General features: G+C 42.3%; 1 protein-coding gene across 1 annotated transcript; it reads left to right on the top strand.

The window, feature by feature from the left end:
• The first annotated feature begins 6,520 nt into the window (after window positions 1-6,520).
• Window positions 6,521-9,660, top strand: LOC101654762 (matrix Gla protein). Its single transcript, XM_004713803.2, has 4 exons — window positions 6,521-6,634; window positions 7,973-8,005; window positions 8,807-8,882; window positions 9,300-9,660. Exons 1-4 carry the CDS (start codon window positions 6,568-6,570, stop codon window positions 9,439-9,441), a joined length of 318 nt encoding a protein of 105 aa, XP_004713860.2. The 5' UTR covers window positions 6,521-6,567; the 3' UTR covers window positions 9,442-9,660.
• The last annotated feature ends 608 nt before the right edge of the window (window positions 9,661-10,268 follow it).

Below are 10,268 nucleotides of genomic sequence, written 5' to 3'. Positions count from 1 at the left end.
ATGCTTGATACAATTGATGTATGGATTGTTATAAGAGCTGTAAGAGCCCCCAATAAAATTAGCTTTAAAATAAATAAATGAAACTCAAAAACATATGATGAAAGACACAAGGTTGACCTAACCAGCAATAACAAAGAAAAATGAGAAGCTACTAATTAAATTTGTGATCTAAAAAACACTTTAGATTCACGAGGGAAGTTTTTCTCTCTACTGTATTTTCAGCCCTCAAATCACATGAAGTATATGCCCAATAATAACCAGTTATAACATTGCTTTCAAGTCATAACAACCCTGTGTCAATCTTTTTTATATAATTATTTTATTGGGGGATTGTACAATTCTCATCACAATCCATATATACATCCATTGTGTCAAGCACATATGTACATTCGCTGCCCTCATCATTCTCATAACATTTGCCCTCCACCTCAGCCCTTAATATCAGTTGCTCATTTCCCCCTCCTCCACATCCCCCCTTGCTCATGAACCCTTCATAATTCACAACTTATTATAGTTTTGTCATAAGTTACACTGTCCAATGTCTCCCCCTGCCCTCTTCTCTGCTGTCCATCCCCCAGAGAGGAGAAAATAGCTAGATTCTTGTAATTGGTTCCCCCTTTCCACCCCACATTCCCTTCACCCTCCAGGCCTCGCCCCTTTCACCACTGGTCCTGAAGGAGTCATCTGCCCTGGATTCCCTGTGTTTCCAGTTGCTATCTGTACCAATGTACATCCTCTGGTCTAGCCAGATTTGTAAGGTAGAATTGGGATCATGATAGTGGCGTGGGGGAGGAAGTATTTAAGAACTAGGGGAAAGTTACGTGTTTCATCATTGCTGCCCTGCACCCTGATTGGCTTGTCTCCTCCCCACAACCCCTCAGCGAGGGGGTATCCAGTTGTCTTTGAGTCTCCATTCTGCACTCACCCACCTTTACACTGATATTTCTTGATGTCAGAGTAGAACGGAACTTGTCAGGATTTTCAATGACTACTTTTTTGAAACAGATTGGCATGCCTTCCTTCTAAGACACCTCCAGGCCACTAGGTGAACTCAAACCTCCAGTCTTTTGGTTGGCAGTACCACCCAAGAACTTGAGGGGATGAAAAAAAGAACGGCTGCTTCTTACCCAGAAGAGATGATCATGCTTCTGTCTTTTTTCCTGAAGCTGGATGAAATAGGATATTTGTATTGCTCTGTGGCTTTGTTACTTGGATAACTGTGGTAATTACATAATTTCATGTCAACTTGATAAATAGGGTGTAGGGGTGGAGTCTAGCCTGGCAATCAGGTCACAGCCTGATGATGCCTCCTCATGGGCATGGCCTTCTCATGAAAATTCTGAGAACTTTCTCTCGCTCTGCCTTCATCTTTCTGTTAACAAGCCAAATGAAGACCTGCTGAGACCTGTGAAGAGTCTCCCTCTCTCTCTGCTTCACCTTCCTTTTGAAGAGTCACATTTGGAAAGCTGGAGGAACCACATGGAGACCGGCACCAGTGCTGAGATGCTTCCACAGCCACTGGATCCACAAGACTTTGTACCCACTGACCTATAATATTCCTGCATTTTGTATCATTGTATGTGTTGCATAAATCTAAAGAGAGATTTATGGACTAGTATTAGACTTATGGGCTATTGGACTTATGGACTTGATCTGGACTGGTCTGGAATGTTTTCTTAATATACAATTACTCTTTGATGCAGTTTTTTCTTATACATACATGAGTAGACGTCTCTGGATTTGTTTCTCCAGTCAACCCAGACGTCCACTGTTACATATTGCCAAAATAGTTCACTTGAGGAGATTCTTCCATAATCTGAAAATAGTTAGCAATCATAACATTATCTTTATCATATATTTGCTATCACTTGTAAGTAGTGTCTTGAAATAGGCCCCACCACACATACTTTAACATCATTTCCTTTCATTTAGGAGAGGGCGAACCAAATATGCCAGGCTCTCCTCATTTTCCCCTCTACTTTTTCTACCTCCTTTGTTTTCTTCTCTCCTCTTCTCTCTTAGATGAGTCAACCCTGATCCTTTTCAATGCAATGCCCCCATTCCTAATTCAAAGGTTCATCTAAGTCAGCGGTTCTCAACTTGTGGGTTGCAACCCCTTGGGGTTCAAATGACCCTATCACAGGGGTGGTCACCTAATACATCCTGCATATCAGATATTTATATTATGATTCATAACAGTAGCAAGCTTACAGTTATGAAGTAGCAACAAAAATAATTTTATGATTGGGGTCACCACAACATGAGGAACTGTATTAAAGGGTCATGGCATTAGGAAGGTTGAGAATCACTGCTCTAAGTCTTTTTCATAAAAGCACAAAACTGAAGTTGGCACATGCCAAATCATCTTTGATAGGAGATGTGATATGGGAGAAAAAGAAGAAAATTTAGCATTAATGTTTTTTGTACAATCCTTTATAAATTGGGAGTTGGCATAGAAGACCCCAGGACTAGCGGGGTAGAGAGAAGTAGAAAGGGGAGAGGAGGGACTGTTGAGAGGCCACTCCATACAAAAAGTGTTACACATGCAAGATGACAAAAAGAAATGCTGGAGAGCTTTGGGGATCAAGTGGAAGCATGGAGAAAACGACTTCTGAAACAAGGTCGACCTCACCTTAGACTGAGAAGCGTGTGACAGCAGATGGCTGAAAGGGCACAGTTGCCATTTAAACATAGGTGTAGCGGAGCCCTCTGGCATCCTGCTGGGAGAGATTGGCTTCATATACAGTAGAACATAATTGATTGGAACTAGAAAAGATAGGATTTCTTTGATTCTAGAGATGAGAAGAGGGACATCCTGGGATAAAGCATATTGGGTATTAGTTATAAATGTGTTATTGTGCTCACCGGGACTGAGTGAGAATGGTAAGGTTTAATCTCACATACTTTGGGCATATTATCCAGAGAGACCAGTCCCTGGAGAAGGACATCCTGCTTGGTAGATGGTCTTCAAGAAAGAGAAAGAGTCTCATCGAGATGGGCTGACACGGTGGCTGCAAGGATGGGCTCAAGTGTAACAATAATTGTCAAGATGGCACAAGACTAAGTAGTGTTTTGTTTTGTTTGTATCACTCTGAGACGAGACAATTAAATGGCACATAACAATGGCTGCCTTGTTCTCCCAAACCCATGAAATGTCTAGCATATTGATTTCTGTACTTTAAATGTATTGCCAATGTGATGATCTGGATGACCCATCCTGGAAAAAAGGGCACGGAAGAGCAGACTACGTGCAAGTTGTGATTTAAAGTTGTGATTTAAATCTTGTGGGTGGAAATTGTGACGGTTGAATTTATCGTGGATGAACTTACATCGTCTTTTTTATGAGGCCTCCTTTGAGATTTTTATCACAAAAACTCTCTCTTTTAGCATACGAAAAGGTAGAGAGAAAACCTGGATTTCATTGGTCTCTTAGAACATATTCATCTTTCAGAATATATGAAGTTCCTAGGTTACAAACAAAATCCATTCCTAAATCTATCTTTAATTCAAATTTGGACATACGTTGAAATAGCTATGCATGTTTCATATCTGTCAAAGTAGAATAGGGAACACATTTGACCTCACTTCACAAAGGAGAAAGAAAATCAAACTCAACATCAGCCCAAAGCTGATTTTGTCATTCCCTCAGTACTTGACTTCTCTGCTGGGTTCTTTAATTCCTTGCAATAACCACAGAGAATCCATAAAAAATAGAATTATAGTATTTGCTAGGAAAATTAAAGTATAATTCAGGATCCGAAATTCTCAGATTGCAGTCATTCTGTAAGTCCTGTTGGCATGACCTCTCAGTCACGTGGTCCCTTGGCCTCTGCCCTACTTGGGCAATGTTACAAAGCTCCTCTAGCTCTGCTGATAAATGCCCACAGGGCATGCCACTCTGCTGTAAGCTCCACTGAAGGCACTCAGCTCTAGTTCCATGGGACCACAGGCCCAGTTCGTCCAATTAAGTGCTTGGAAGCACCCTACTCTGCAAGTGAGCCTAGAGGCAACTCCGTTTATGCTCTTTGTGGGCCAGGAAGCCCACTGCTCTTTCTGATCCTAAACTTCTTGCTTCTGCTGCTGCCATTTCTCTGCCACTCCTGGCGTCACAGTTCCTTGTCTCCTGGATCAAGGAGGTTCAGTGTTCAGAGATTTCAGGGTCCAAAGGACACGCTACATTTCTGGCTCTTCTTTCCTGATGATAGTGAGATCCCTCCATTCTTACTTTTGAGATGGCTCATTTGGTTTACCCAGCAAGATGGCAAAATTTACAAATTCCTACTGTGGAATTCCAAGTTTTTATAATCTCAATTAATCCTGATACCAATCACTTACAACTGAATCATATCATCCTAATAGCTCTTCTTCCATGGCCCCTTATCCAGACCACCAGGGAAAAATAAAAGGGCATATATCCAATTTGCGTGGAACCACCCAGTCATTTGGTGTGAGTTATAAGGACTATGGCTAGAAGAGCCATATCAAATAAATCACTTCACCACAGTATCTAATGTAGTCAAAGATTTATCTTAGTATACACCATACCTTTTGTGAACCAAAAAACAAATTTTCTAGGTGGAATACAATGAAGAAATGGGACACAGTGAGGGAATTGCAATGGACAAAATGAAATGTGTATAAATTATTGTATGTAACTTATTATCTAGTCTATAAACCTTCACCCAATCCACAAATAATTTTTTTAATAAAGAAAAAGGAAACCTTTTCAGATAGACACAATAGTATACATCCATAATACACATTGTATATACTTCAAATTTTTAATATAAAAGGCTCTATAGAGGTTGGACTTTCATAACCCAGGTCTTCCTGTACAGCTGAAGTCATTCCTTAAACAAGGAATCTCTTTACTAAACATAAAAGCTCTGCAAGGGGAACATGTGAGGAAAACTTGACTGCAATCAGCCAAGAAGAATTAGGCATGTGGCCCCAGCTATTTGTTCTTTGTTGACCCTTGAAATAATCAGAACTGAACAACACATCCACCCACCAGTATCCCAGTGTTTTTCTGTTCTAATGCAAGGGTCCAGATCTCTGAGTAGAAAGCAAATGTTTTGAGAATTATGATGGTAACAAATGTACAAATGTGCTTGACACAGTGGATGTATTTACGGATTGTGATAAGAGCTGTATAAGCCTCCAATAAAATTATTTTTTTTAATCTCTGGATACTACAAAATGCTTGCACTTGACACCATCCAGCAACATCAGGAAAGAAAATTTTGGTGATCTGCTTCCATCAAGATTTACAGCCAAAAAAACAAAACAAAAACCCTGTGGCTCTGCTCTATAGCACAAGGTTGCCTTGAATTGTAGGTCAACTTGATGGTAGCTGGTAGCCAGGGGGGGGTCAAAGGTTCTGAAGCACAGCTCTCCTCAAAAGCCATTGTATGTATATAGGAGACTCCTGGACAGCCAGCCAATAGGGACACAACAACTGCTAAGAGATGGATGGGGAAGGACAGTTGGAATGGGGTAGTGGGCCTCTCTCTCCAAGGTCATCAAAATTACCAAATGGAAATGCTTCTCCTATAAAAATACAGTATTTCTGGTCCTGAAATGCGTATTTGTGAAATGCGAAAATCTGTGTTTGAAGATACTGATGAACAAAGTCAATAGTAAGTACCTATTACTTCCCTCCATAGGGTCTTGTCTCATTTGGCTCTGAGTCCCCATGGTATCTAGCACACTGCCTTGCATCTCATCTACCGCTCACTAAAAACCTGTTGGCTTAGTTAATTCACAAGACAATGCATTTGGAAAATGAAAGCTAAGTGCTCTCTTATCTTTGCTGCACTTTAGATCAGTGACAGCCAGCCTACAGGAGCAGGGGGAACAGGCCATTCCACAAAATGGGACGTTCACGTTACAGTGGAGCCAGTCAAGGAAGCAGAACTCTTGGAGGCACTGCACGCCTCCACCCTCAGGAGCACTTAGAAAACTGCCGTAAGGAGGTGAATGTTGGATTGGCCCTGGATGGATAGTTAGTCCTACTGGGAAGGTGAGTCTCAGTTGTAACCAGAATATAAAGTGAAATGCGAAGTGTCCGCTCTCTGCCACAGCCTCAAATCCATCCATGGGGGGAGCAAGTCAAACAGTACGGCTCTGTCTGTGGACCAAACCTGAAAGGCCTGCAGTCAAGACCAGGAGGGTAGATCAGTGAAGGAATTAGAAAAGCAAACACGTGTTTGTGGCAACTCCCTTCCCTGTGAACTTCTGCCCAGGTCTGGTCTCCAACCTAGGGTGGCCGCAGCTGCAGTACCAGGACAGCATCCTGCTGCAGCCCAGATCACATCCAGGACTGAGGGACAACTGCCCACCCAGAGTAGATAATATCTGGAAGGAATGACTGTTTGGGAAAAGTCCCAGTGCTCGTTTAATGCCAACCAGTCCCCACCTTCTCCGGCCCCCTCCCACTGGTTCCTCCCCTCCCAGCTGCTCAGCTTCTTATAAAAACTCCACAGCCTTTCACGAACAGCCTGTAGGAGCCTCCCTTCCTACTGATGCCCAAGGCAACAAGAGGAGCCGCAGGACAGCAAAGTCGGAATGACCATGAGGAGCCTGCTTCTTCTCTCCATTCTGGCTGCCTTCGCCGCGGCAATTTTGTGTTATGGTGAGAGCCCTCCTCCCTCCCTTACCTCGGGTTTTCTTTTCTATCTCTAACTTTAGTTCACTTTGATTTTTCCTCTCCCTTTCCCATCTTTTTTCCCTTTCTCTGCTATAATCGTAGCATATTATTAATTTAGCTGTTCCCGGTTCCCAAGGACATCGAGTATTTTGTTACATTCTAACTATCCAGACGTTTGTAGACAACTAAAACGACAAGTTATTTTTCCGGTAAGTCACTCAGCCAGAAGAGATATTTCAAGATATTTTGAGAAATGTCCAAATTCATACCCCCTGTCTGCCCATATTTAAGATGTTTATTTTGACTTTGGAATCACTTGGTTAAAAATATTGGTTGAATCACTTACCATTATGAAAATAAATAAGCTTTTATGTGAAGAATTAAGCATAGCCTCTCTAGAGACAGGACAATCCCATGGATTGTGTTGAATGAGCTAATATGAAGGCGAGTTTCTTTATTAAATAACTTCAGGAAAAAATAGATTGTTTGACTTCTGCTACCAGCATGTAAACCTTTCCTCTTTTCAATTGTTAAATGTCTGTGTCTGCTAGGACTTTATGAAAGACAGTCGGAAGCACAATTAGGTCAATAAATCAGCCTTAGGCTTCAATGATCTGGATAGTTGCAGTCACTTTTCACTCCTAAACGATATTAGCAAACATGTGTCTTACACACCCGAGTTTTGAAATAATTCACAGATTTGCTATAGTGGAACATGTGGTTTCTTCACCTCCCTTTTTAACTTTTCAAGCAAATTCGCCTGCTTATAAATGCAAGTCTCTTGTTCTTCCATCAGTCCTCTGGAGGGTTGGTTTGCTTTGAAAGCATCTCAGTTCACTCTCTGTGCTGGGCTGGTGCCCGATGTGAGTTGTTCCACTGGAGCCCGTGGTTTCTGTGGCTGCCAGTTTAGCACAGGTTTTTAAGAGGCTGTGGGACCACTTGGAATCCTGTCTTGGTAAAATCCAGCTGAGCAACTGCACAGCCTGCCTGGAGAAACTAGCTATTTTCTGGACCCTTCTCTCACTTCAAAACACCTCTCCAACAGGCCCCAGGGATATTTTTTAAAAGTTCTATGGGGACTCCTGTGCTTCACTTAAGTTAGCTTTTGCCTCTAGTCTGAAGGCTTCAAACCCTTGGAAAAGGTTAACAAAGACTGAGCCATTCACTCCTGTGTGCAGAGGCATTCCTGGCAGGGGAGTGTCTGAACACAATACAATTCTCACATCTTCATGAGCCTGCCCTTCCACTCCTTTCTTTCTGATAGTAGACTAACACAGTGCATGATATGCAACAATAAAATGCATCTTTTTGTTTTAATTCCAGAATCTCATGAAAGCATGGAGTCCTATGAAATTAGTAAGTGAAACATTTGTCTTCTGTACTTAAATCCCATGCACAAGTAATCTCTCTCTATTCTTAAAAAGACAAAATTTGATATATAATAAGGTAGACACAGTCTCTTTCGGAAAATTAAAGAAAATATTCAAGTCCAATCACCATACCAAAAAAAATACCAAGTAAATAATTGTTTAAACTCAGTAGTCATTTAATATGATATTTAAACTACATTCCACATACCACAAACTCTTCTGGAAATTTCTAGTTGACACCACATCAACCACACAAGTGGGAAACAAGGAGTAATAGATGGCGTTGGAGGCCAAGTCTGCTAGTAGACCCCAGTCGTCAGCATTAAGTCAACCGCTGCTGACTCTCTGGATAGAGGGAGACTGAGCAAAGGCCAAAACAACATGCCAGTCTCTAATTTATGCACCATTTTTCAGACTATTTAAACTGTTCATTTACTGACACTCTAAAAGTATGCCTAGAAAGGCAGAAGTTTTCCTCAAGGACATTAACAAAACAATAAAAATACCAAAGCTGGGGGAGGCAGTACGATGGCCCCCAAGCAAACAAACGACAATGTGCTATGGCCCATGTGATAAGCCTTGGGGACATCCATAAGGATGACCGATTTCTTTGGACACAGCAGTTTATGAACTCTGCCTCCTCCTCTCACTTCCTTTTCACGGTCCTCTGGGTTCTATGGGATGCAGACATAAAGACCCCTCACGTAGACATGTGTCGGAGAATATGGTGGAAGCCTCTCCAACTACCGCTTCCCTAAAACTGCCTATCTGTGTTTTCCATTTGAAGGCCCCTTCCTAAACAGGAGAAACGCCAACAGCTTCATCTCCCCACAGCAGAGATGGAGAGCCAAGGCCCAGGAGAGGTGGGTGGCAACATTTTGCTCCATCTGAGGTCTCAAGGGAGTAAGAAACAGGTTTTCATCCTATATATTCTTTCTAATCATATACAAGCATCAAAGAACTTGAAAACCATATAGAGAAAACCATGCAATTCTTGGAAGATTATTTTGTGAAAGACCAGACTATAGAAGGAAGAGAAGAGAAAAACAAGATTCTCTTTTCATTTGAATGTGGGGGTGGGAATCCCTCTTGTTTTACCTTTGCCCGTTGTTCCTCAAATTACCTTACTTAAATGTTTTTTTGTTGTTGGGTTGTTGTCTTTTGTCTTGTTTTGGGAGGGGAGCTCACTCTAATCATGCTTGCTTTTCCTTTCCTTGTTTTTATTTCTCTTCCCTCTTTACGCTTCTCAATGTTGACCTCTCTCTTTTGTCACGTGCTAGGGTCCGAGAACGAACCAAGCCTGCCCATGAGATTAACCGGGAGGCCTGCGATGACTACACACTTTGCGAACGCTATGCCATGGTTTACGGATACAACGCCGCCTACAACCGCTACTTCAGGCAGCGCCGAGGAGGAAACTGAGATCAGAGAATGTCGCCTTCATTCCGGAGCCTGGTGCCTGGTTTTATGGTCCCTTGCTGTAGTGTCACTGAAATATATAGAAGCCTACATGTTGCTTTGTTTCCTACATGTTCTCCTGCCCCACTACACCCTAGCCCCTAGATCGGTGCACAAGAAAATGCAGTCGTGGAGGACAAATGTGTGGTTGTTACATAATAAATTTCTGGTTGGGTACTTTCATTTTGTAGTCTGATTTCTTCTGGGACATGACTGAGGCATATACATTACAGCCCGCCTAACTCAACATCAAACTCCCTGTCATTGAATCCATTCTGACTCATAGCAGCCTGAAACTCACTACCATCAAGTGGATGCGACTCATAGTGACCCTCTAAGACAGGAGTGAACTGCCCCTGTGAGTTTCTAAGACTGTAACTCTTAACGGGGATGGAAAACCCCGTCTTTCTCCAGCAGAGTGGCTGGTAGTTTCAAAATCACTGTGGACCTTGTAGTTAGCCCAATACGCCAATAGGAGTTTCTATTAATCATCATGTCTAGTGCTGATTCCAGTACTTCGCGTCAGTGAGTCGTTCTGTGGGGGGGAAAGAGTGAGGATGGAAGGGACCAGGCAGGGTTTCCATCTGCTATGCTGCAGGGTCGCTATGGGTCAGAGTCCACAACAGCACCCAACAAGTGTTCATCAAAAGCAGGAACCTCAGAAGGCATAGCCAGCATGGCTGCAGGCACTCACTGCCTTAGGATCAGTGGATCATTTCTCCTGATATATTTTCCAGGATTACTAAACATCATGGATGACTACTCATGTTATCTCTCTACCTCTGAGCTAT

The sequence above is a fragment of the Echinops telfairi genome, unplaced genomic scaffold (assembly GCF_000313985.2).
Source record: "Echinops telfairi isolate 266 unplaced genomic scaffold, ASM31398v2 ScPeMD7_21;HRSCAF=78, whole genome shotgun sequence".
NCBI classification, from domain to species: Eukaryota; Metazoa; Chordata; class Mammalia; order Afrosoricida; family Tenrecidae; genus Echinops; species Echinops telfairi.
The sequence above is the reverse complement of the archived record's forward strand: the minus strand, read 5'-3'. Positions and strand labels throughout refer to the sequence as shown.

What these genes read in the sequence shown, in the direction of transcription:
- LOC101654762 (XM_004713803.2), top strand. Translation starts at nt 6,568, where the DNA reads ATGACCATGAGGAGCCTGCTTCTTCTCTCCATTCTGGCTGCCTTCGCC. An exon ending in CATGGAGTCCTATGAAATTA is followed by an intron (nt 8,006 to 8,806) that starts GTAAGTGAAACA and finishes TTCCATTTGAAG; the next exon opens with GCCCCTTCCTAAACAGGAGA. An exon ending in AGAGCCAAGGCCCAGGAGAG is followed by an intron (nt 8,883 to 9,299) that starts GTGGGTGGCAAC and finishes GTCACGTGCTAG; the next exon opens with GGTCCGAGAACGAACCAAGC.